Source organism: Pseudopodoces humilis, chromosome 11 (assembly GCF_049639895.1).
Source record: "Pseudopodoces humilis isolate 2021_Gansu_Grassland_sample_001 chromosome 11, ASM4963989v1, whole genome shotgun sequence".
NCBI classification, from domain to species: domain Eukaryota; kingdom Metazoa; phylum Chordata; class Aves; order Passeriformes; family Paridae; genus Pseudopodoces; species Pseudopodoces humilis.
The window spans coordinates 6,150,152-6,176,900 of NC_142210.1; the positions used below are offsets into that span (position 1 = coordinate 6,150,152).

At 49.6% G+C, this 26,749-nt stretch overlaps 2 protein-coding genes across 3 annotated transcripts in view; both read left to right on the forward strand.

The window, feature by feature from the left end:
* Positions 1–3,261: 3,261 nt before the first annotated feature.
* On the forward strand, positions 3,262–19,788 carry EFHD1 (EF-hand domain family member D1). The gene is made up of 4 exons (XM_005529557.2): positions 3,262–3,651; positions 11,132–11,279; positions 17,023–17,157; positions 18,147–19,788. The coding sequence occupies exons 1-4, from the start codon at positions 3,356–3,358 to the stop codon at positions 18,279–18,281; spliced, it is 714 nt and encodes a 237-aa protein (XP_005529614.1). The 5' UTR covers positions 3,262–3,355; the 3' UTR covers positions 18,282–19,788.
* Positions 19,789–24,172: 4,384 nt separating this feature from the next.
* Positions 24,173–26,749, forward strand: part of GIGYF2 (GRB10 interacting GYF protein 2) — a 75,624-nt gene continuing 73,047 nt past the window's right edge. For both annotated transcript variants that reach the window (XM_014258291.2, XM_014258296.2), the window contains exons 1-2: positions 24,173–24,276; positions 24,654–24,840. The gene's annotated coding sequence lies outside the window, so the exon portion shown is untranslated. The remainder of the gene's footprint in view (positions 24,277–24,653; positions 24,841–26,749) is intronic.

Sequence of the window (26,749 nt, forward strand, 5' to 3'; positions counted from 1 at the left end):
CTAAAACTATTATTCTACAAGATAGGATCATGCATTATATCAAAGCAATATTAAAGCAATTCTACGAAAGCTAGCTAAAAAAACCCTTATTAGAGACTGATGAAACTCACCAACAACTGTGAACAAATCTCTTCTAACCTGTAGAAGTATCCTTGGTGAGCATCCCTAAAACCCAATGGAAGAATCTCCACACGCTCCTATTAGAAGAACCTACTATATGGAAAGTGGACTGGACTTTTATAGTGTGAAGGAGTTGACCATCAGTGATATGCCTACAGATCAGTTTAGCAGTTTATCTGCCAAATCTTTGTCTTGTTATCAGCAGGTTGATTTGAGGCTGGTCTGCCAGATTGAGACAGTGTGCCAGGTTTTTAGCATGATTCAGAACCAAAAACCAGCACATGATGAGCCTCTCAGCCCACCATTGGTAGCTGAGATGGCATTGTTTGAGTTGTTTGACCACATTTCAGGGCCGAGCATCCTGTTACACAGCCTCACAGTCCCAACCCAAACCCCACAGTGATTCCACCTCCAGCTACACGGAATTTATCTAGCTCCAGTTTTCACTGCTCCACATTGGTTTGGGTCTGGATTCAGCCCCAGGGGCTTCAACATACCCTCTGGCCCCACAGCCCCAGCCCTATAATCTTTATGTTATTAAAACATCATATATCTAGTAATAGAAGTTTAAAAAATAGAATAAAATAAAAATATGGCAATGCAATAGTATAATTAAATCTTAATACAACTAGAATAATGTAAAACTGAGATAGTAAACAATAAAATAGAATCAGTAGAAACTTAACCTGGATCTAGACCCAAACTGATGTGGAGCAATGGAAATTGTGGGGCTGGAGGTACATAAATCCTATGGGGAAGGAGAGGGAGCGAAGCTTGAGGGCTACAGGAGCTGCCAGGGGGGATTCCAGGCCTCCCAGAAATGGTACCACCCACAAGCTGGGAGTGGAGGTCTCAGAGCCAGCCCAGGGGCACGTTTTGGGATGTGGGACCAGGGGCTGAGCAGTTGTTTCCAGCAACTAATGCTGGCTTAGGGGCCTGTGGGCAGGTGGGGTGCAGGGCAAGGTGTGTACTGTGGACCAGTGCTCGTTTGCCTCCAAAGCTGGGGCCCCATTGGGATGAGTGTGGCAGCTCCTAGAGATATTTAAGTGATGACAGTGATTGATTCATCACCTTGTCAACAGCCCTGGAGTAAAGTGACAATCAGGAGCAGGTTTTAGCCAGAGGCAGTGGAAAGCTGAGGAGCTGGAGCTGAGGTAGCAGAGCTGTCGGTGACATAGAGAAGGTGGGGCTTAGGGTAAAACCACTGTGGGGCTAGATAGGGGCTGTGGAGCCGGGATAGGCGCTGTAGGGCTGGAGCTGGAATATGGACTCTAGAGTTGAAGCATCAGAGAGCTGAAGCTGAAATGAAGATCCTGCCTTGGTCCAGGAGCAGCTTCACATGGCAGTATCGGGAAGATGCAGAGCTGGAGCAGAAACATCAGAGCTGGTAGAGAAATAAAGTTTCTGGGACTGCAGCTGAAATCACTGGAGCTGGGATAAGGACTGTGTGGCTCTGATAGGAAAAATGGGGCCAGGATAACAACTTTAGGGATGGAGCTGGAATCACGGAAGGGAAGGCCATGCAAACTTCTGCCTTACCTTGCCCACCTTTCTCCTTCCCTTGCTTACCCCTCCCTTGCCTCTCCTAGCCCTCCCTTGCGGCTGTCTCCCACCCATAGCCGTGGCCTACAGCTTTATTTCCACCAGATGGCAGCCTGGCTTTGCAGTTGCCGATTTCACCCTCAGCTACTCTTTTCCCTGGGCACCCTGCAGGTACAGAAGCGCCTTGTGTTGTTGGATCGTTCTTCAGGGTGGCCGGTGACCGAGGCAGAGTTCCCCGCTCTCCTCCCCATTCCTCTCTGGTGGAAAGAACGTGTCTCCATCATAGACATGGCACCGCGTGAGGGCAACGAGGTGTGGGCATAGCACATTCCACCCCTTCTACACAGCAGCCCTTTTTCGGGCATACCGAAATATGAATATACTGAAATATACCTGCAGTGGCTGTCCTGTGTCACATGCTGTGATGAACCTGCAGCTGTCCTGACCCTCCCGACCCTCGCTGGGGCAGCCTAGAGCTGCCCAGACAGTATGTAGGAGCAGGGTGGCTGCAAACGGCCTCATCAGTCATTTTCTGAGTAGGTTTGGTGGGAATGAGCTTATCCAAGAGGGTCAACTGCAGGTCACCACATCAGAGAACTGCTTACTACCTGCCCGGAGGTGTCAAACAGCCACATAACAGACACTGGGACCGGTTGCCTGTGACGCACAGGCTCGGGCACGCGGGACACATAAGCAGGCGGCGTGTCCGAGCTGGTTCTTTTCTCTCCCCCTCCTCCCCAGTGGGTAAATCCCATCAGCCACCACCTAAACCGTCCCACGCCAGCCCTAATACCATGTCGGGTACGCCATCAGGCTCACATCAGCCAGGCGAGGGCCTGACAGTCCTTGCGGTCGGGCCGGACACCCCTGCGAGAGCCGGGGAGACAGCAGGGATGGCATTGGGCACTGTCCTTGGGAAGAGGGGGCTGGGTGGTGGGAAGAGGCCGCCTGCTGCCCATGTTCTCTGGGGAAGGAGAGAGAATCCAGGCCTAAGCCGAGCTTTGTCCTAGGCTAATTTTAGACCAAGGAGGTAAGAAAAGGGAGGCGCATGGAGGGGCTTAAGGGGTCCCTCTGTCCTGGTGCCGGGCAAGCCTGATCTCTGTCGTCTCTGCAGCGCCTGGTGAGCCGACGGAATCCCGCTGCTCTGCCCGGGCGCGGGAGGCTCCTAGTCGGGCTCGGGGCTCGTCTCGCCCCCCGGAACGGACCGGAGCAGGCAGCGTTGTGGGGTGCACTTGGTCTGTGCATCCCAAGGCCAGCGCAGCGCCCTGCTGTGGGGTGCAGGGGAGACCTGGCGAGGACCCCCTCGATCCCTCGATTGAGGGATGCGTCGGAGAGTGCCCATGGAGTGGGGGGCTACTCTGCATGAGGATGTGGGGAGACAGCCTGCGTAGATCACCTAGGTGGAGGGGGCTGCTGTATGGGAGAGCATACACGTCAGAGATCAGCCGGGGGAATGCCGGCACACCACATCCTCGCATATGGTGGCGACAAACTCCACAATCCCCCTCCCCACCCCGCCGCGCCTCCTTAAGTGCCCGCCTCGTCCCGGCCTCCCTCCGCCCCGTCCCTCCCCGTCCCGCCCCGCTCCCGCCAAGTGAGGGAATAAAGTTGCGCATCGGGGCGGGCGGCCCTGGCCGGAGCGGAGCAGGGCTGAGGGGGTGGTATCGCGGCTAGCCGGCGGGAGCGCCGGGCCATGGCCTCGGAGGAGCTGGCGCAGAAGCTGCAGCGGCGGCTGCAGCTGGAGGAGAGCGGGATACTGGCGGAGGGCGAGGCAGAGGCGGTCAAGGGCGCGGTGGCAGCCGGGGAGCTGGAGGAGCGGAGCTGCCTGACGGCCAGTGCGGGCGCAGAGCTGAGCGCCAAGCTGTGCCGGCGACAGGACATCAACGAGGGTGCGGCGCAGCCCCGGCGGGCCGCGGTCTTCAACCCCTACACCGAGTTCAAGGAGTTCAGCCGCCGGCAGATCAAGGACATGGAGCGCATGTTCCGCCTGTGAGTGGGGTGGAGCGGGGTGGGGGGCTCGCTGTCCGGCCCCCGGGGGCACATCTGGAGGAGGGCTGCCCGCTCTCGGCGGCATGCTCGCATTTCTCCGCGGTTTTGCGGTCGGGCTGGAGGAAGCCGCGGCGCGTTCCCAGCGCCATCTGATCCCCAGATTGTCCCTGTGCTTTGCCGGGGGACTCGTAGAGTTTGCCTGGGGCTCAGCCCTGCGTTTAGCTCACGGTCTCTGCTCTGTCTGGGATTGGAACGGTGGCTGTTTGTGGTGGCACCCAGGAGCTATGGCTTTGCGGGACGCTCTGGGTGGGACGGGGGGTTGTGAGAACACAGTATTTTTCTGCCCCACACCCTGGGGCACCCGGTGGGTCTGTGTCCCGGGGCCGGGCAGAGGTGCTGGGCACTTTCCTGAGACAACTGCGACCCTGAACGTCCCCAGCTGTCCTGCTGGCTCTGCCTGGCAGTGTCCTAGCTCCGCGCACAGTCCTGTCTTCCAGGTTTGGTGCTTCCTACCATGCACCCAAACAAAGGTTGAGCACAGTTTCCTTTTTCTACCCGCTTCGTGGGGGCTGCGATGGGGTTCCCTCCTAGCAGGAAGGTTTGTGTTAAAGTCAAGCTGCTGCTAGCAGCAGGGAGAGCTGCTCCTGTAAGCAGAAGGGCTTGGCCCTCCCCGAGACCATGATCGTACCCCTTTCTCTCCTCCAGACCATGTCCTCGCTCCTGCAGTTAGGCTGTGTCTGGGTACCTTTGTCTGCGCTCAGGTTTCCCTCCAGCACCACAGACCCATGGGCTCCTGGGTGTCCGTGTCCTCAGAGCCCCATGAGAGGCTGCCAGACTGGGAGAAAGCTGCTGTGGACAGGAGGTGGCAGGACCACAAAGCAAGGTGTGAAGGTGTACTTCACCTTACTGAGGTGATCGAAGTGAGATTAGTAAATTGTCAGATCATTGTTCACCTAGCTGAAAGCTGCCTTGGGCACCCTGAATTGTTGCGAGATCAAGAGTTAGTTGAATGCTGCTGGCTCCCAGCGCTGCGGGGTGTTGCCTGTCCCAGCCGGGCTGTTGCCACAGGAGACCAGGCTATGGGCTTTTGTGAGCTTACTGGAGTTTGGAGTTCTTTGTTGCACAGGCAGCGTTGTGTTGGCAGCTGGTGTGGGAAGCGAGGTGGTCCAGGCGGGACTGCTGCTCCACTCTCTCCTGTGTCCCTTTTGACTATGCTTAAAGGGGATCCCCCTCTATGGAAGGCTGATACATGGTGCTGTGAAGATTGGAGGACAAACAATGCCGGCAAGGCCTGAAAGCTGTGGGTGAGAGCCTGCACTGGGCAGCAGCACTGCCTCAGTAGGGAAGAGGAAAGGAATGGCGGTGGTTTTGGGAAATCAAAAGTGGAAGAGCTGAATTGCAGCCTGATTTTTCAACAATGAGCTCATTAAACGCCAGCCTTGTAAGCAGGAAAAGCTAGGCTTTGCAGTTGAATGCTAATCAGCTGGTCAATGTAGCTGGAAAGCATTGCATACCCTGTAGGAACTGTTGATGCCAAAGGGGGAAGAAGGTGGGCTGCATACACCCCTGTTGTGTTTCCTGGACATGCAGCCAGAGAACTCTGTCCTGGTGTTCACTGTTACAGGCACCTGAGGTTTGCAGTGGAAGAGGATCTGGTATTTAGTCCATCTGCTGCCAGTGACCTGTCTCTATTGGCTGACATCACGTGCTCCATGAGGAGAGGAAATGTTCCCCTTAATTCCTGTCAGTCAGAGCTTGAGTTAATGTGATTAAGGCTTTAATTTTCTGTATGGCTTATTGGCCCTGGCCACTGCAGCTCAGGGTCTTTCTTACATCCCTCTCTCAAAGGCTTATTTTTTTTCCTTTACTATCTTCTCATTGCCATAGGATGCCAGGTTTCCACTAGGAAACTTTCTGTCCAAAAAAAAATTTCTTATCAGTCTAGTGGGACTTTTAAATCTCTAGTTTAGACTAAATTTGAGTCTGTAATCCTGTGCATGATGTGGGCTGGGTCATGGTGCTCCAGCTGAAAAGATGTCCTAGTGATAGCAGCTGCCCTGCTGTCACGGCATCCCATGGTATGGACAGTGGCCGTGACTGCCAGGGTGGGAGCAAAGAACTTGTCTGAAAGTGGGACTTCCCAAAATACAGTTCTCCATCTGGGGCTGTGTGCTGCTAGCTATGCCAGGAGCATCCTTCCAAAGCAGAAATAATGCCCTTTGCTCTGGCTGCCACAGTTGGGCTCACTTTTCCCCCTCTCTTGTCCAAGCCTCCTCTTATCAGCATCTCTCCTTTTTGGCCCCATTCCACTGGAGATGGGGTGCAGGTATCTGCTGGAGTGCTGGGTGCAGGCAGCTCTCAGGATGGATATTTTTTTGGCAGAAACCAGGAAGTCTAGAGCTCAGGTTAATTATAATGTGACCTAATTAGCTGCCTATTCTAACAATATGTGAGGACTGTGTGAGGACCACAATAACCTCTCTTTCCTGAGTTGTCTAAGTGAACTCTTAGGGCCTCTGGAGACTCACAGCCCTCCTTGGTGCCATCTTTGTCCAGGAAATTGGCAGAGTTGGCAGTGTGGCTCTGCCTGGCAGGAATGGCCTTTATGAGAAATGTAAGGGGGAGGAAAACAGACAGCAGCTTCATCTGTGGGGTGTGAGGGAGTGGAGAAATTCCAGTCTTGCTATTGGCTTTTATATCTAGGGAATTTCATGTGTTGCCCACACATTGCATAAGTTCCTTGCATCTGGCTGATGGGAGAGGCTGTGATGTCCCCTTGTCCTCCTGGAGCCACTTAGGAGCCCCTTTGCCAGGTGCCCCAGCCTCATCTGACATGCTTCAGCAGACCTGCTTTCTCTAGAGCTGTCATGTGCTCCGTGTGACTGGCTGCCTCTGGTCTGTGACCGGCTGTTTCTGGACTTCCAGTGGGCAGGAAGGTTATTACCGTGGGGACTCAGCATGGGCCTGCGGGTCTTGCCCAGCATCTTGGAGAATATCTTAGTGGAGGAGACTCTCATCTTGCCCTCATGTCTCTTGAAGAGCAGGAGAGCTCCTTCTGCCTGGATTGGGGAGGATGAAGCTGCATGTGGCTGAGGAGCCTGTTCCTGTGCCCACCCTGGTATGGAGGAATTGTTTCCAATTCTTGGAACAAACCCTTGGCAACAGAATAGAATATTCCATTTGGAATGGACCACCAATGAACATATCTAGTTCAACTGCCTGATTGCTTCAGGACTGACCAAAAGTTAAGGCTTGTTTTTAAGACCATTGTCCAAATGACAAACTGACAGGCTTGAGGCACTGACCACCTTTCTAGGAAGGCTGTTCCAGGGTCTGACAACCATCTCAGACTTAAAGAAAGGCTTCCTCAGGTCCAGTCTGATCTTCCTCTGAGGCAGTTTTGAACCATTCCCATTTATCCTATCACTGGGTATTAGGGAGCAGAGTTTGGCACCACTTTCTCCATGTAAGGTGAAACACAATGCTCAGAGGGAATAAAGTGCTACTTAGGATTTGAAATATTTAAGAGGAGATTATTACTTCAGCATCATTATTCCAACTGCTTTATTTCAAAGCCTCAATTAAGCCATTGCAGCATATAGGAACTGAACTGCAGATCAAAGTACAGGTGTCCATAGTATGTGAAGCGAGGTAAGGTGCAGCAAACATGTACAGGGAGGGCAGGTTTTCATTCCAGCTTTTCTCAAGGAATGTAAATGTTTAGCAACTGCTCTTTGATCCTTCAGGATCTGTGTTTTCTCATTCAGTTGTCCTATTAAGTAGAGTTTTAGAGGAGGGTGACTGCAGAGTCACTACAGGTGATGCAGTGCTTGGCATCTCCTTTTTCCTCCCTTCCTGATCCCTCCTTCTTCTGCAATGTAACCCCCCCAGCACCTGTGTAACACCAGTGCAATGCTTGTACTTGGGCAGTAACTGTAGTTGTGTAACAGACTTCATGCTCTTAAGCAAGTCTTTTCAGCAAGTATTCCTTCCTTCCCCCTGATTTTGTCTTCTGCTTTCCTCTCCCAGTGCTTCAGCAGCCAGGCACGCTCCGCAGTCCGGGTGGAAGCGAGCCAGCATGAGAATCTGGGTGCATCCTTGTTGCAGCAGATTTTGGCAGCCACTGCTGTATCTGATTTGCTGCCAGGAACACTGCTGTGGCAGCAGCGTGGCAAAGCTTTATCACAGGGGCTATGGGGCCTGTACCTGCCTGCGGCATCCCAGCTGTCACAGGTGGGATCTGCTATAGCCGTGGCACTGACCTGCTGCTGGAGTGGCCTTCCTGTGACATGAGATGTCTGTGCCTGTTGGCACAATTCCTCTCTGTCTGTAATGCCTGCACATCACTCAAGTGAGGCTTGGCTCATGCCCCAGGGAGCTTTGAGCCTGAAGGAAGCAAGCTCTGGTGTCACAGCAGGACAGTACACTGGGTGATGGTGGGGCTTGCCAGGCACCTGAGTGCTTCATGCTCTTGCCATGCCACTCCTGGAGTACAGGATGGAATGGCTCCCCTGCATGCTGGGGTGTGTTTAACTTGCCCTGGTGCCTTCTTCCAGCTCTGTCTGTGAAGGTGATTGCTGTCCATCACCAGGGCAGGGCTGTGCTGCTGGTAGCTGTGTGTGAGGCATCTGGGGCTGGCTGAGCCAAGGGCCCTGAAAGGGGGCTGCCAAAAGGCAGACAGGGGAGTTTTATGATCTCTCAAAAGGCAGACTGTGGGTCTTTGGTAAGACTGAGGTGTGCTGAGAGCATCAACTGACTAGAAGGATGCAGTCTGCATTGTGCCCCACAGTGCTGAATGCCTGTGGTCTGCTGGGGGAGGGTGGTGGGGAGTGAATTGTGCTGTTTCTGATGCCCTATAAGTATGCCTCTCCCTAAATAGTCTGGCTGTGCAGCAGCTGGGTGGCTGTACCCAGGTCCTAAAATAGTTCAGCTGTTTTAAGAGGCGAGGGGGCAGGGAGGGAACGCAGCAGTTTGCAGGGTGCTGCCACTGAGTTTCAGTGCCCCTCTGTCTGGCTGTCCCTGAGTGCAGGGGACTGGTAACCTGATTTCTGGGTGCTTCTCAGCACCAGCTGTACTCCGGCCCAGCATGCTCAACACCCATTGTGTGGCTGGTACAGAGTGCTGCTCTGCCAGGCCTGCTGTTGGCAAGACCCCATTTCGCACAATCCTGGCTTTGTCCTGCCTCTCTGCAGGGATGAGCCCTGAAGCTGTGCCCCATGCTTAACCCTTTCAGGGAAATGTACTCACCCCTGGGCCAATGTTTACCTGCAGGTAATATCCATAACAGGAGGGTGAGATAAGCACTGCAGGCACAAGCTGGGCTTGTGTCCTACTTCTGCCTTCATCTCTGTTACCCAGAGCTTCCATGTAGGCCTGGGCAGTATCCCAACCCCAGATGAGTAGCCCTTAGAGGGGACATTATTTTGCTTCTGCACCCAGCCAAAGGGCATTATGAGCCTGCTGGGCCCCCAAAAAACCCAACCCCAGGTGCTTCTCTGCCATTGCACATTTTGCTGCTGTGTCTAATCAAAAGCACCGTGTCTCCAGCAGTGATAGCTCTGCACCCTTTCTCCCGAACTTGAAAAAAAAGCAAATTTACAATTAAATATTCCACTTACTATGCTTCTGTGGTGTCTTGGAAGTGCATCTCAGCTCTGGGCTGGGTAATGCTGTCAATGTGCCTTAATTAACTGACACCTTCCTTGCTGTGCAGACCTTGCTGCACTTCTTCCCTGTGATATCCAAGGTTTATGACCTGGTTTCTGCTCTGATGGAGGTTTTTTTCCTATTTTTTCAGAAAGCAGTTCAGCTTGGTGGACTCATGGGGCTTGCTGGGTGTACAGAGAATGCAGGCAGATAGGTAACAGGAGTTCTGTGCCAACCTAGTCTGGTAGTTACATCCCTGTCTTTGGGAGTCTCTTAGTCCTGGGACCCTTGGAAACTAATCGCTACAGATTATCAGAAATAGTTGTGGGGGTGGTGGGACTCTGGAAACTCATGGAGACCACCCTGGTTTGGGGGAAAAGTCTGCTGTGACTGTGCTCATGAAGGCAGAAGCAAAGATGTTGGCTGCAGCTCTGCCTTGTGCTGTTCAGGCCTGTATGCAGTTTCGGGCAGGTGGCTTTGTTCGTGCCTTCCTTTGCCACAGCTTCCTCTGTGGCTTTGAGGTTTTTCAGCTGGAAAGGGCTTTCTTCCAGGATAACCACAACTGTGCAGATCTCTGTCTGAGATGGCTACAGCCCTCATTTCTTTGGAAGAGAGCTAACAGTCAATGAAAGATGATGGGTGGGAGGATTTGACTGGCTCCTGCCCACTGGAAAGCTTCAGCACTGTGCCTAGGGTTTCCTTCTGAATGGTTGAAAGGATTTAACTCTGTCAGGGTTGAGATGGTGGCAGGGGTGCAGTGGCAGGCTGTGTGCCAGAGCTGAGCCCAGCTTGGGAGACCCTTCCCTGTCCTCTCCTGTGAAGCCAGAGCTCTGTGCTGAACCCTGATGGCAAGATCCGGATGAAAGAGGGCTGTTGACCAGCTGATAACAGAGCGCCCATCCCTGCAGCTTTTGGACTTTGAAAGCTGGTGATAGCCCTGGTGGGTGTGAAGTGCTGGTTGCTGGGTGGACCAGATGCTTTACCCACACCCACAGCAGATGTTGGGAGGAGTTGGTGCACAGTCCCAGGCTGTGCACAGCAGATCGCTTGCTGCCTCCCCATCCCTAAAGCACTCCTCCCCTTGCACTGGTGCTCTCCTCTGAAGAGTTCTTGCAGTCCTTGGTGCTCCATTGGGAGCATGGTCCCAATCTAGTCTTGCTCCTGGAGGTGGGCACTGGTTTCTTCTGCCAGCCTGGCCCTGTGGTGCAGTCCTGGTACCACAGCCCTGGCTAGGATTGCTATGCTCCCTTGGGACTGTCTTTCTGCTCTGCCTGGGGGCGCAGAATAAACAGCTGCCCTGAAGCACGGTGCTTGTTTTAGTACAAAAGCATTTTGGACAGGAAAGATCTTAACAGCTAGAGGGGGGAGTTTTGCTTACAAAGAAAGATTGCTTTCTGCCAAGAGGGTCTGCTTGGTCTCTGTTCCCTGTTTCTCCTTGAAACTAGCAGGAAACCTGGCAGCAGCTGACTATGCATGCCTTTGCCTCACCATGTTGTTGGTGCATGGTGTAAGCTGTGTGCAAGTTACCTTTGTGCTGCACAGGCAGGTGGGTGAAATGGAAATCCCACTGAGATAAGCTGAGTTCTGTGCTCCTTCTGTGTGGGTCATTTGGTCTGAGTTCCCTTAAGTACTTCTCTGTCTGGTGAAACAGCTCTGAAAGCTGACAGCTACTTCCCTGAGCTTAATATATCTCAGCACTGGCCATGTCATGCAGCTTTCCCTCTCCCCTGAGCTTTGAATCACACAGTGACTTCATCCATGTGCACGGTTCCTCTTCTGGGGAGCTGAGTATGGGGATGATGATGGTTGACCCCTTCCCCTTTGCCCCCTGCAGGTATGACTCTGGACGGGATGGATATATCGACCTGATGGAGCTGAAGCTGATGATGGAAAAGCTGGGAGCCCCACAGACCCACCTGGGGCTGAAGAACATGATCAAGGAGGTGGATGAAGACTTTGATGGGAAGCTCAGCTTCCGTGAGGTGAGGGTGGCTGCAGGGCTGAAGGAGGAGGCAGCTGGACCCTGGGGGCTGTAGGGAGCCCTCTCCCCTCTGTGTTTTTCCAGTGGTGGAGTGCAGTGGAAAAGCTGGTGAGCTTCCCCATGCCAAGGGTGCTGAGCGTTGTTAACCTCCATCTCCACATGACAGTCATGGTACCTGATGCCAAAGCTCTCCAACCTCCTTGCTTGCTTTGGGAACACATTTGAGCCCTGTTGCAGCTGCTGGGAGTGCTCACTGAGCTCCCTGTTATAGATGGAGTTCTGTCCCTTCAGTTTCCAGGTCTCATTGCTTGGATCCTGTGGTGCAGCAGCTGAGGCCTCATTTTAGGTGCAGTGCAGGAGCTCTACTTGGAGCAGCTTATCTCATGGGCCACAAAAGGCTCTCTCTTCCAATTTGTATTGAGACCCTCCCTGCATCATGCAGTGACCAGCTATGGCAAGCTTTTTGAGGGGTGGTCACCTCCTTGCAACAAGGAATAAACATGTGGATGCAGCAGTTTGCTACTGCATGTTGGCTCAGCAATGACACTGCTCAAACAGGTCTGTCTGTTACCACTGTATTGTGACAGCTGTGAGGACAGGCCAGGATCCTCTTCCAGGGAGAGGAAGAGAGGAAATTTGAGCAGTGACCTGCATGTACTTAGGGGTACCCAAATCATCTCAGGAGGAAGAGGGAACTCAGGTACCAAAAGCTCCTGTTGCATCATTTCCTCCTCTCAGTCTTTGAGAGCTGGCTTGGTTACAAGCAAATGTCACACTGGCTTTCTGAGTTAACCCACAGCCCCTTAGGTAGAAAGGGGAGGGGCAGCACTTCTTATGTCCTGCACTGGTTTTGAGGGCTGTGCTGCTTCCTTCCGTCCTGTGGGATGCCTGTGGTGGGCCCCGAGCAGCTGGGCTCCCTTGTTTCTGCAGGCATGATGCTCTCACCACGCCTCTTACAGGGTAGGGCTCAGAACATCAAGCTCTCCATTGTGGGAGTTTGAGAGCTTTGGCAGTGCTGGGAGGGAGGATGAGCAGCCAAGGCCTGTGACTGGTTGGGCTGGTTGGGGCATGGGGGGTGACTGTCACTCACAGACCTGCTGCACCATCTCTCTCCACTGGCACATCACACCATCTTCCTCTGCTTTTGTGCCCCAAGGGCTTTGTTTGATTTATTTCAGTGCAAGAGGGCAGCAAGAAAAGACAGAGACCAAAGACTTGGGTTACAAGAGAGGGGGAAGGATATGCAAATCTAAGAAATGAGAGCCTGTCCCTGAGTTCCCTGCTGCCTGGTGAGAGGTGAACTGGAGGTAGCAAAAAATCCAGTGGAGCAGGAAGAGCACGTGCCCATGACCTCAGGTCACTGATTGCCAAATCACTGAGTAGGCTGAAGAGCCCTCTGTCTGTGTGCATTCTGGGAAACCCTTCATTCTGGGTGAAGAGCTGGGGACAGCCTCCAGGCTTGCTGCAGCGGCTCTCCCATGGAAGAGAAATGCCTTTATCCTCCAGGGCCTGAAAAGTGCTATGATGTCCCAGCATGAGTGGTATGACACAAACTGGCAGAGCTGCTCCTCTTCTGCTGCCACCTGTTTGGAGCACAGGCAGGGGTGCCTGTGCTGCCAGCCCCTGGCATGTGGCATGCAGCAGCTGGTGCTGTTGAAGTGTTTTGCCAGAAGGGAAAACAATGGTCATGCAACTGCAAGCTTGAGTGGCTGATAGTTTGGAATGAGGGAGCATCACTGGCAGAGCTCTGGGGACAAATTACACAGCAGTTTTGGCAGATACCCAAAGCTTCCTGTGGTAGAGAGGAGCAGGATGCTTGCCTTGCTGCAGGTGTGCCCTGTCCAGCTGCTGTGTTCAGGCAGAGGGCTCACAGGGAAGCAGGTTCCCTGGTGGGTTAGGAGGCCTCAACCATCCCATAGGCCTGTCCCATTCTGCTTCTCATTGGTGGTGACAAGCAAGCATGTGGAGGGTGACTAAGCTGATTTGAGTAATTCAGATGATACCAGGAGAAAACTGGTTTAAATGAGTGTCTGAACACAGTAGGGTGCAACTATAGTACTGGAGGGTTCCTGTGCCTACCCAGAGAATACCAAGTCCTGGCATACCTGCCTGATCATACTCTTCTTGTGGCCTGGCCAGAGAATTGGTAGGGATCTCTTTCACTTGCAATACATCACCTTTTTCTACTGCTTTGAGTAGTGTCCTCCCATCCCAGATAAGCTGCTGCCTGGCAAGCAGGCTGCTGACAAACCACAGGCCCTGTTAGGAAAGCTGCCTTTTACCGTTGACCTTTGAACATCCACCAATACATTAACGATTAACTGTACGAGACTCCTGTTGTGACTCAAGCAATGAAATTTAGGCTTAAAAAGATTAGGTGTAGTGGGAGGAAAAAACTCTGACTGTCTAGTTCCATCATTACCACAGGAAACCAGAGTTAATTGCTGGGATAGTAATGGGTAATTGGAGCTGCTACCTAGAACCCACAGAAATCCACCCACTGCCCCCTATACCCTCTCCAGCTGAAATGTTGACCCACATGATGTGTATGCTACCAGGGTTGGTGCAAACCACATCCTTCCATAGTGCTGCTTTTCTGGCAAGCTGCTGTTGCAAGGCTGCTGCTGACTGTCAGTCCCACACCTTTCCTTTCATGATGCCCAGCCTGGCTTTGTGGGGTATGTCTTGGATCATGAAGGATGTGAAAGCAAATACAATTTACCAGGTTAGTGGGTTGGAAAGTGTGGGTCATGTTGTCCTCTTTGAGAGCAGAGTTTTGAAAGGTACCTACCTACATTATTCGCGTGCTTCTCTGTTGACATTTCCTTGAGACTTGGCTGTACATGGTGTGTCATGGGCCCAGCAAGGGTGTTACACAGGCTAGCAATGGGAGCTGAATGCAGATTGCTGGTGTTCTCTAGCTAGTAAGGACCAGTACCTCAAGGTAAGGTGGGCTGCAGGCTGTGTGCTGGAGTGATTGCTGCTGAGCTCCTCTGTGAACCAGCATGATCTCCCATAATCCACCTTGCCAGATCCTTGGGACTGACATTATGCTCTGTCCAGCCTAACCACTGTCTTAGTCCCAAGTTTCCTTAAACTCAGCCTGCCCTTTGTGGCCACAACAGCCTATATTCTTCTAGATGATTGCATCCCTTAGTTTCAGGATGATTCATGCTCACTTGTACTCATGACCCAGTCCCTCCCCAGGTGACAGCTGTATCAGACCTCAGGATTGTGCTGCCTCCACTGCTCTTTTCCAATGCCAGGAAGTGGGACTTAAAGGGTGGAGCAGGAGGAAGCATGACTAATTCCAGCCTAGCTGCCAGCCCTCTGTGTCACAGTGCCTGGTAGTGGCAAAGGGGAACTAGCTAGAGCCCAGTGGATCTGAGCGGAGGGAGAGGATGTCTTGGGGAGGATTTGTTTTCTTTCCAAGCAGGATGCTTTGCCTGTTTGGCAGTGAATCATTTATTTCTTACATGTGTGTATTGGGTTTGCATGGCCAGGTTCTCATAGCAGGGGGTCTACAAGGAGTGGCTTCTGTGAGAAGCTGTTAGAATCTTCCACCATGTCTGGTAAGCTGAAGCCAGCCAGCTGCAGGACAGACCTGCCACTGACTAAGGTGAGCCAATCAGGGATGATAGTAATGCCTCTGTGATAGCATATTTAAGAAATTAAAAAAGTTATCATGCAGAGGTAATTACTGCCAGAGAAGAGAGGAGTGAGAATATGTGAGGAATAGCTTTGCAGACACCCGGGTTATTGGAGAGAGAGGGGCAGGAGGTGATCCAGGTTCTGGAGCTGAGATTCCCCTGCAGCCCATGGTAAAGACCATGGTAAAACAGGCTGTCCTCCTGCAGGCCATGGAGGTCCATGGGGATGCAGAGATCCACCTGCGGCCCATGGAGGACACCCATGCCACAGCAGGTGGTTGCCTGAAAGCAAGATGTGAACCTATGGGAAGCTCATGCTGGCAGAGACCTGCAGACCTATGGATAGAGGAGCCCATGCTGGAGCAGGGGAAGGACTCTTTTTCCCTGCACAGTGGCAGGAACAACCTGTGAAGAATTGACCATAACCCCTGTTCCCTATCTCCCTATACTCCTGGAGAGAAGAGGTAGAAGCTAGCAAGCAGGGAGGGGTGAGGGGAAGATGTCTTTAAGAATTATTTTACTTATCATTACCCTGCTCTAATTTTGATAGTAAAAAATTCAGTTAATATCCCCAAGTTGAGCCTTTTTTGCCTATGACAGAATTTTGGTGAATAATCTCTCCAGGTCCTTAACTCATGAACTTTCATTATAATTTCTCTCACCTATCCAGATGAAAAGGGGAATGATAGAGTGGCTTTGATAGCCTGGCATCCAGCCAGGGTCAACCAACTACAATGTGTTTGGAAAAGTTCCCTTGCTAAGCCCAGCCTGCTTTCTGCTTGTCCTGTGCTGAGTGCTCACAGGTTAAGAGGCTGTTGCATGGAGCAGTGCCTGGTCAGCTGCCTGTGCAAGAAGGCGGCCAGCACTGCTGTCATCTCCACACCCTTCCTCATGGGAGGCCTTCCCAAACTCTTGCATTCCCACCAGCTTCTTTGAGCAAGCTGAAGCAGGGCTGGCTCAGTGTGGATGCTGGGACTCTGCTGCCCTCCTCTGGGACATCTAGGGCTCTCCATAGGAAGCAGCAGACTACCCAGCCTGGCAGTCTGAGGAGCACAGCCCTAGAGATATTTGATGTTCCTGTGCAAAGGGATTTCAGGGCAACCCTACCTTGTATCTGCAGCCCTCTGGCCTGGCTTGAAGTGCTGCATTGGCATGGCTTTGTTGCTTGTGCTCCTTTTGTACCTGGTTTGTCCTTGTGTCTGTTCTCTTTGTGCTGTTTCGAGCACTGAGACACCTCCTGGGGTCACCAAGAATAGCAGGGAGTTACTTACAGGACCTCTGCAAGTACACCTAGAGCTTTCACATCTTAACCTGGAATTTGATTGGCAGGTGGATGGTGGTGCAGAGGTCTTGATTTTTAAGCAGACAGGTTTTGTTCCTTCTTTAAAACAAAAACAAAAATTAAGCTTTTGTGGAATGAGATTTAACTCTTATTTTGTTTGCTTCCCTTTGCAATTCATTTCCCAATACACACTCTGCTGTAATGACACTGGATTTGTGCAGTGCAAGATAGAACTTTCATACCATCTTGCTCTGTGGACACTTGTTCAAGCCACTCTGTCACAAGGGCATGCACACACCTGGGCTGCTATTCTTTATAAAAGGACTGCACTGATGCCTTGGTTCAGGGAGCCTGAGGTGAACCAGAGGTGTGTTTGTCCTGCTTTCATTGTCATGGGATGTGACGTAGGTCCGTAGAACACTGGAGAAGCCAGTGGAGGGCTTGTGAGTACACCATTAGGGTGTGGGGACATAAAGAGCTATATCTGAGCCTGCCCAACGGTGGTACTGGGCAGGTGCAGAGGTGGCCTCCTTTCTCTGGCCACATAGCAGCCCAGACTTGGTAAGAACTGTGTTTTACCCAGGGCTCTGATTCCCAGGAAACCTTATTTTCCTGTGAGATTCCTACTGCTTTAAGTCTGTAACAGGACTGCATACTAGAGCACAAGCTCCTTGGTACCACTTGGTTTTTATAGACCTGATTTCCTTTGCTGAAATGTGAATTCCATCCCTCTCCAGGTGATTGTGCTGTTTGTATTTTAAATTGTTTGAGCCTCAGAGAAAAACCTGAATATCTCTTCTCTGTCTTGCTAGTTCCTGCTGATTTTCCACAAAGCTGCAGCTGGGGAACTTGAGGAGGACAGCGGCCTATTGACTCTTGCGAAGCTCTCAGAGATAGATGTGTCCATTGAGGGAGTCAAAGGAGCCAAGAACTTCTTTGAAGCTAAGGTATGGTGTGGCACAGAGGAATATGAAAAAACTCAGCTGCAGCTGAGTTTTCTTTCAAATTTTGTTGGACTCTTGCTAGAGCCTTTCTGTGGCTCAGTCAACACACCAGAGCAATGTAATTCACAGTCTGTGTTCTGGATCTTACCCTGGTAGAGCTGACTGGATGACCTGTATCTCTGTGGCTGGGACAAGGTTGCTGACCTCTTTTAAAGACAAAAGTGTCCTGAAAACTAATGCAATAAGGACAGTGTTTTCCCATTTTGCAAAACCTCCCTCAACCAGAACACTCTGAGTTTAGTGGTGAACAGAGTGTTTTGGAGTATAGGATTTCAGACATCTCTTTTCTCTGTAACCTTTGGACTCAAAATCATTCTGCAGGGTCCTGAGGTTGGCAGAAAGAGCTGTACACCATCTGAAGCTGACAAAGCACCCTTTCTGAAAGCTCTGTTGGAGAGAAAATAATCCTGCTTGTTTATATAAGAAGTTTTTTCCCAAGAGCCTAACACAGCTATTGCACAGCAGATGTACTGAGATGAAAGCTGGAAAAATAGCCAGCAAGTAAACAATGCCTCTTTGATCTGCAGATTATCCATGGTGTAGTATGATGTTCTCAGATTTGGCTGTGATTCAGAGTGTTTTCTGCAGTAGTTTCTTCCACTGCATACTCACAGCCTATGCCCTGCTGCCTGCTTATGGAAATAATGTATGTGACCCAGAACTGATGGCCTTGTTTTGGTCACTTGCTAGTGACTTATTAGTAAGTGGCCTTTCTTTTATTGATGTTAAAGTCAAGGAAGGTAACAGGTATGGGGTGTAAATACCCAAGCACTGCAGTGTAATTAATACTTGAGCTGTCCTGACAGGATCCCAGGAAGCACTGGGAGGTACAGCAAGCAGTTCTGTGTTGCTCATCTGGGAGTAGCTCAGGCTTTGGCTCTCCCTCTGATGCAAGGCTTGACATTTGTTTATTTTCTCTCTGTCTCATAAAGGCTCAAGCCCTCTCCTCAGCCAGTAAATTTGAAGCAGAGATAAAAGCTGAGCAGGATGAGCGAAAGCGGGAAGAGGAGGAAAGGAAGCACCGCCGAGCAGCTTTCAGGGAGTTAAAATCTGCATTTACCCAGTAACCAACCAGCCAATATGCACTCAGAAATTGCACACAACTTGGTACGTTTCCCAGATCAGGGCTCTGACTTGGACAGAACTGTTTGGATCCTGCCTAAGACTCATCACAGCTTTGCTAGCCTTCCTTTCTTGAAGATCCTCCTGAACTCCTAAGGGCACAACTCTTGCAGCTACTATGCATTCATAATGATGTGAATAGTAGGAGCTGTGTATAGGCTGTTTGCTCTGAACTGTTACAAGCACATCACCCTAAAGTAGAAACAGCAGGTAGCAAATCATGGGTGAGCACTGACAAGTGTCATGTTTGCTTACTTCATTATTTCCTATACATCCTTTTTCTTTTAATCCTGTATTAATTCATTCCTTGCTGACAGGCAAGTAGTGAGGTCTTGTGTAAATCAGGGTGTACAAAATACAGCTTGACTTCTGTATGTTTGTACTACTGTTGGGTGTTGTCACCCTATTCTTATTCCTCAAAGCCCCATGCCACAGGCACTGTGAAAACACTGTGAAGAGAGATAATTACTAGGGATGTGGATCAAATTCACTTATCATTTCCTGTAGCATTTTCTGCCACCCAGCATGTTGAAGAGTCTTCCAGTTTCTCTTCTCTGAAGTGCCATAGTAACAAGCCCTTCGATAAGAGGCGAGATTTCCCAAGACTTCAAAGGGAAAAAGCTGGCTCTCTTAAACGAGGAATAGAAAACGGAGTTGCCTGACCATTTATCTTCTTTCACATTCCATCACATTTAGTGTACTGTACAGCTTCACTGCTGTTTTCCAGCCTTAGGCAGCTGTATCTGTTTTTAGGGGGTATTGTCAGCTGGACAGTGCAATTGGATGGCACACTGGGGTTTTCTATTTGGAAATTTGCTCATACCCTGAAACATGAAGATGACACTGATTTCATTAGAGGTACAACAGAGGACACCAGCACTGGATACTGAGCAACCCCTGCTCAGAGAGCAGAGAGGTGAGCACATTTAACTGAACTGAATCTTGAGGGCTTGCATTATTCTATTAGCCATTTTCTCTTGGAAACACAGGAAACTCGACCACAAGTGTTGAGATACCCACTGCTTGTGTGGATATAAACATGGTCAGTCATGGCAGGGGAACTTCCCTCAGAGACCTCTCTCAAGACATAGATTTGCTCAAGTTCTGCCTCTGCTATTGCCCAAATTTGTGGCAAAATGTTAATTTTTTTTTTTTTCCAGGACAAAACTCACCAGTCATCTTTTCACTTATCTGTTTTGCTTCTTAAACTGTGAGCACTAAACTGTGAGCATGGAATAATAAATAGAAAAACCTCTACTCTTTAATGTCAGGTGAAAGAATTGCTAAACGATTAAACTGTGTATATATCTTCACAGATTATATTTTATAAATCACGCTTTTTTAGCTAAATATTTATAATTAAATGTTTTTATACTTTACAACAAAGCAGATAATTTCATCTTCAATTATTTCTCCTGTTGCTGAAATGTAAAAATAAAGCAGTTATCTCCAGTCTTGTCTGTGGTTTATTACAGGTCTTTGAATATAGTATTTTTCACAAATTACAGTAGTAATCCCCAAAGCTTGTCATCCTGACTTGGATGAGTGGGAAAAGAATTCAGCTCCTTCTTGGTAACACTTCCTGTTCTGCACAGCGGTTCTGGTGTGAAAAGCGTTCATGTTTGCATTTCCTCAGAAAGGGACATGGCTGTGTAAATACTTGAAATTCTGCCCACTGCTAAATGTTGACATCTGAAGGTTGTGAGCCTTTCCTTGTCTTAAAATAGCCTCTGTGTCAGCCCCCATAGCGCCCCAGCTGGGAGCTGGGCAGGTCACTTCAGCTAGAATTCCCTTTGCACTTCCTGCTTCTGCCTTTTTTTGAGGGAGAAAAAAGAAAAATACATGGATATCTGAAAACGTGTCTAAACATTTTGTTTCTACTTTTGCTGATCTGCTAAGCTTTGCTGGCATGGCCACGCTGAGGAGAGGATTCAGGAAGAGGTTTAACCATGCCTCATTTCAGGTCCAGTGATGAAATAGAAACCATAAATATTTTATCCCATGCAACTCTGCTCTGTGCTAATACATTCACTGTGTCTATGAGTCCTCAGGTCTCAGAGGTCAGGTAAAATCAGGGTGAAGGTTCCTTAGTCCCTATTTTCCCAGGAAAATTGTGACACTGCAGCTCTTGATTTTTGTGGGGTTTTATTGTTTTTTTTCTTTACAACATAGCAAGCACTGCTGAGCTGTGCTGCTTTGCACGTGCAGCTGGCTAAAGAGCGCAGGACTGCAGGAGAGGAGAGTGGGAAAAGGCTTTCCAGTTGTTTTAATAGAATTGAGTCAACTGACAAGTTTCAGTAAGGAAATGAACATTGTCTCTGGTTTTGTTCAATTCAAACAGAACTGGAAATGGAATCTGCATTCAGTGCAGTGCTATAAGTGCTTTTGCATGTGCATTTATTTGGAAGTTGCAGTGATGTGTGTTTTGAAATTAGCTTTGCTAAAATGGACATTGGGAAATAAATTGCTTTCTAAATTGTTCTGTTTTACTGGCAATTATTAGACTGGGTAACAGTGTCATTAGGTTATGCATAAGTACTAAAGAGTTGTGTAGCTGTATTTCCCACCTAAAACCACGTGACAACACTTGGTTGTATTTACCTGTAATTTGTGTATTACAATCCTTGATGCTCTGTCCTTTTATGCCTGATGTCACCACAGGTGGTTCTCAAAGGTCCTTACAATCCCAGTTCTCTTTAGTGATGCCTGCTGGTACATTAATGCCTGTCTGGTATTTCTGATGTGCCCCAAGTGACTCAAGTCTGTGATGGCAAGTAGAGGAGCTTGATGAAAAGCCTGTTGCACTTAGTGGTTTTTCTCAGAAGGGACAAATACTTGCTTCCAGTCACTCATCTAGAATGGAAAGTTCAGGTAGTCTTTGATCCCTGAAGGGTTTTTGTTTAACATTTCCCAGAGTAGGCAAAGTACAATGGAGGAGTCACTAGCACTTCAGCCAGCATAGAGGGTGGGTTCAGCCTGTCTGGATGCTCAGATTGCAGTGGATTTCTCAAGGATGCTCCTGTCATAGTCATTGCCATTGGCTGCAGGGGACAGCTTATGGCAGCAGGAAGTCTCACCTGAAGAGGTCGGTGTGGTCGCAGTGGAGAGAAAGAGATGGTGTGCTCAAGCTCCTCCTGGCTCAAGGTTCAGGGTTTATCTGTGAGGATTAAGGTGACAAAATAACATTTTAACTTTATGGGAGCATCCAAATAAATCCAAGACATCTAAAAGTAATTGAGTGTTGCAGAAGTAGCAGCTTGTTTGTAGTATTCTGTCTTTCAGCACAAGCTACCTGAGGTGACAGATGCATTGAAGTGACTGACTAAAAACTGCAGTTGGCTGTTTGCCTGCTTTGCTGCCATTATTTTTAGGGATGTAACAAATGAGGACGTGGAAAACAGGCTGCTGAGAAGACATTGACTCTTCCCAGACAAAATCTCTGGTTATTTCAACAAAGAGGGGAACTTCTTCAAGTAACAAAATGCAGTAGTGGCAAGGGGAAACATGATTATGGCACATCTTTTTGGGCTGCTTTGTGATCATTATTTATCATTTCAAAGCTGTGCTCTGTGTTCATAACTCTACCACTGTACTGAGGGAGGTGGGCTCTTGCCTCCAAGTCAGAATGGCTGAAAACAAGGGGTTAGGAAGGAAAGTTGTTTCCCTGCACTTGGGTTTTTAATAGTGTGGATGAATTGGCACAATAATCCAGGATTCTGAAGTACATAATGCCCTTGGTACCCAGACTGGCTGCTGGGGTGATTTCACACCTACACAATATCAGCTGACATTCTGTCATTGAGCCATGCAGGAATTTTACCACACGGGTACAGTCTTGAATTTTCATGAGATTCTCCCTGTTCTGCTTGAATGAATTGTGGAAGATTTAAGATGCATCTGCTATTACCAAAAGATTGTCATCTGAGTTCCCTTAAGGTATTTTACAAAAATGCCAAGTTTTGCAGATGAGGCATGTTTCAGAGAATTCTTGAATATTTTTTTTTTTTTTTTTGTCTTAGTAATATAATGTTTGTGCTAACTGGGATAAAAAAAAATCTACAAGTGCTAAATATCTCCCATCTCAGATAAAGGCTGTCTCAGAGCATGTGAAAATATTTTTGAGTGCTCAAACTCACATTTGATAAGTAGAATAACAAGGCACAGCTGCTTCTGCAATGAAATTGGAAATTCTCACTGACAGCTTGAAATGCAGCACTGCCTCCCTCCCTCCCTCCCTTTATCATTATTAGTATTGGCTCAAGCTGTGTGACAACAACCACGGGGATTGAATGCAGCTTATCAGAGGCCAGCCCTTTTCTAGGTAGCTTTGCTTTTCGATACCAGTCTCCTAATGGAGAAATTCCATTCTAAGGTTTTCGGGTGAGGTAGTCCTATGTAGCTCTCAGCTAAAAATAAACCCCAAGAATTACAGGCTTTCAACCCATTAGCTCGTAAAAATCACTAGTATTCACTGTTGCATCATTTTTGGCTGTCATTCAGTACACAATGACAAGTATTTATTCACCTAGAAGAGGATGAAGAAAGCTACATTCGTTGTGGCTGACATCATGATTAGAGTGAAACTGTTTCAGCTGAAAACGGTTATACCTTCAGCAACCAAGAATAGTTTTTTTACTACTGGCTGAAGGAACCACATGGGGCTATTCTGCATCATGTACTAATATGGGTTTGGGGACTAAAAATAAACTGGTATTTTTAGCTGGAGAAAGTTTGCCTCGAGCTCCTGATTTTTCCATCAGAAGAGTTAAAATATGTATCATCTAGTGCCCTTTTTCTGTCAGCAGCAGCTGCCGCTGCCTTCCAGGGTGACTCCCACGGCAAAGTGTCCTCGGGGCTTCTTCAGTGCCCGGGCCAGAGCAGGTCCAGCCCTCGGTGCCTGGGCAATGTGAGTGCTCACACACGGTGGCTTCTCACAGAGTTTTTTGTGGCCACCGATAAAGCTGAATTGCCCCATGGAGCCACGTAGAGGAAACAGATAAGGCTGGGAGCCCACACTGCGCTGCTGAGGCTGCCTATGTGTATGTGTGTGTGTGACAGGGGTGGAAGGGTAGCAGAATCACCGAATCATTCAGGCTGGAAAAGACCTCCGAGATCATCGAGTCCAACCTGTGACTGATCCCCACCTCGTCAACCAGACCAGGGCACTGACCGCCACGTCCGGGAGTTCCTTAAACACCTCCCTAAACAGCGACTCCACCACATCCTTTGACAGCCCCTTCCAATGTCTAATCACCCCTTCTGTGAAGAATTTCTTCCTAGTGTTCAACCTAAACCTCACCTGCTGCAGCTTAAGGCCATGCTCTCCTGTCCTGCCGCTCGTTCCCTTGGAGCAGAACCCAAGCCCCACCCTGCGGCTGCACCCTCCTGTCATAGGGAGCTGCGGAAATCAAGAAGGGCCCCCTTGAGCCTCCTTTTCTTCAGGTTGAGCCCCGCCCCCAGCTGCCTCAGCTGCTCCTCTCGGACTGGTGACCCTTCCCCAGCTTCTCAATGGCTGGGGAATTGACCCATGCTCCAGCCTCTCAATATCCTTCCTGAATTGAGAGGCCCAAAACTGAACACAGGGCTCAAGGTGTGGCTTTACCAGTGCCAAGTACAAGGGGACCTGACGCAGTGATTTGATTACCGGGGGGTTCGGGCAAGGCGCGGGGCTCCATCTCCCCTCAGAGCTGTGAAGGGAAGGGGAGGCGGTGGCGCTGCGGCGGGTTCGCGCCTCCAGCAGGGGGCGCTGGAGGCCCGCCCCCGCGGTGACGTCACACTGACAGTGGGCGGGAAGCGCCGCTGCTCATCCGGGTCCCGCGGCGGGGCCTGGGGGCGTGGCCTCGCCCTCACGTGACGCTGCGTGGCGGCGCACCCGCCATCTTGTGTTGTTGGGTTGAGGAGCCGCCGCGGCTGTGAGGGACTCTCCGCCCGGGAGCGCAGGTAACGCCGTCCCGCCGCCGCCCGGCCCCGCTGCTGTCCCGGCCGGCCCCGCCACGCCCCCGCCGCCTCGCGCCCCGTCCGACCACCGGCTCTGCCGGCGGCCCCTGTCCGCTTCGGCTGCCGCAGCACCGAGGCGCCCCGCGGCCTAACCGGGAGGCGAGGCCGCCCGGGGGGAGGGGGGGTTCGCCTGGAGGGCCCCCCTACGCTCCCTATGGGCCTCTTCAGGGGTCGTTGGAGTTGGGGCGAGCGGGCCTTGAGGTCTCCGTGTGGGTCCTTGGTACTTGTCAGGCGGCGGCGGGGCGCCCGCGGCTCCTCACCGCCCTCCGGGGCCGTCTCCCCTCGCACTGACCCTTGTGAACTCGCTCGTCCCCTCCCAGCCCAGCGGGAGCGCCGCGGTGAGCCCCGCTTCGAGCACGCCCGGCCCTGTCGGGTTACACTGGCCGAGGAAGGAGGGAGCTCCGAGCCTTCCCCCGCGCAGGCAGCAGGGTGTTGGGAGCAGCGGTGACCGGCAGTGTTTGACTGGAGAGGCCTTGGCAGGCTGAAGAGAGCATCGATCAGAATTGTGTACGTTTGGTATTGATCCAAGACAAGTAGTTTCAGTGTCAACAGAGTACTTATGGCTCTTTCAGTTCTCTGTGATTGCACTCTGTATTGGGACAAGGTGTAGGCCAAAAGGAGGCATTGCCAAGTAGTGCTTCTGGAATAAAAATCCACGTTTTCCCCAGTAACATGCAGTTCAACGTTCATGGTGTGCTGCTTTTACTGTAATTCTTGAATATCTGTTTGCTTGGATGGGCGGGGAAAAGACTTGAATTCTGATTATCGTCTAACTTCTTGCTGCTCATTTTATTTTCTTGCTTCAGGAGCTGATTTGGGCAAGTTCCTGGAAAGTACGTCTGAATCTTTTTTTTCTTATGACTCTGCTGGTTGCTTTTGTTATTAAGAAACTCTAATAAATAAAAGTTAATTTGCTGTTTTGTGAATGTAGCATTTGGTTGATACACAGTGTGATAATTGAAAACCTTTGGAAACAAAATTGGTTGCAGTTGTCACCAACAAAAGCTTCGTTTTGGTATTTTTAAATTTTGTTATTGGGTGGTGACTGCAGTAGATACTAAGAGCATTATTACTACGAGGTGTTTGTTTTCTTGCCATGCATTTGAATAGGTATCCTTTGAGCAGTTAGCTGATGCTGGTGTGAAAACCTAATTAATCCTGGGGTGCCAGCAGAAATGCTGGAGTGTCCATGGCCCTTTCTGTACGTGCTTTGCTCCCTAGGTTCATGCAGTTTTACAATTCAGTTGATGTCAGTGCTTGTGTATTGGTGTTAATTTCTCAATGAGTGTGTGATTTAGAAAAAAAAAAAAGTTTGTCTAATAGTCAGCTAAATTAAAGGGAGGGCAGAATTTTAACCCTGGAAGTTGGATGTCACCTTTTATGTTGATACTTTGATAACCTGCTTCAATATCTGGCAATATTGTGTGTAAACACTGGAGTTGAATGGTTTTAAGAGCTTCTCAGGCTCTCCTAGCTCCTGGATACAGGAACATGCCTGGGGACATCTGGTTGCTGTATTTCTTTTGGAGCCTTTTTCTGGATTGTTTCTTGAGCTCTTATTTCAAAGCAAGAGCATAGAATTAAAATGTGGTTTTGGAACAGGTATGATTTGTTTCACAGGGTACTTTAAAAAAAAAATTGATACCACAGTAGAAACTTGGAATCCTGCAGACACTGTCTTACAGGTGTTGACCTTGAGGGTTGTAAAATATCCTCAGGTGCTCCTATTAGCATTTTTGCTTGCCTTTCTAAAACATACAGTAAGCTAAAACTATGATCTCTGTGCTTATATAAGTGAAAAAATTGCTTTTAAATAGGCAGTTGCGGGCTTTTAAATTAATTTTTTCCTTATTTTACTCAGTTGAGGAAAAAAATTGTGTAAAAAGGGAGAGTGAAGTAGGTTTTGGGGTTTTTTTAAGGAATTGAGACTAAGCACCACTGTATCTCTGCTAAGGCCAGTTGTCTGAATGAAGTTCTCTCACAAAGTGGAGTTCCTCGTACCTACCTGAATGTAGGAAAAAAATTGTCAGTTTTAAAAAATCTATAGGTACTTCATTAAAATAAAAACAACCCTAGATGTCAGAGTCTCATGGAACAAATTGTGAGAGCTGAGTGGCTGAAGGCTTTGGTGGTACATCTCTGTGCTGAAAGATCTTTTTAAACCTGGAAGGGAAAGCATTGGTTCAGAGTAACAGATGAAGATGAGCTGGGTGCTATGATCTGTGCTTTCCCCTTTGGCCTCTCTCTTCATTTATTTGTTTTAATTACTAAGAATGTGAAATTTGATTTTGGCTACTTTAGTATGGTCTTGCAAGTTCAAGTAACTGTCAGGTATATGTTTCTTCCTCTTTAATCGAGGTCTTTAAAATTCTTCCTTAGGACTTTTGAAAGTATATTAAGTTCTCTCTGATTTAGA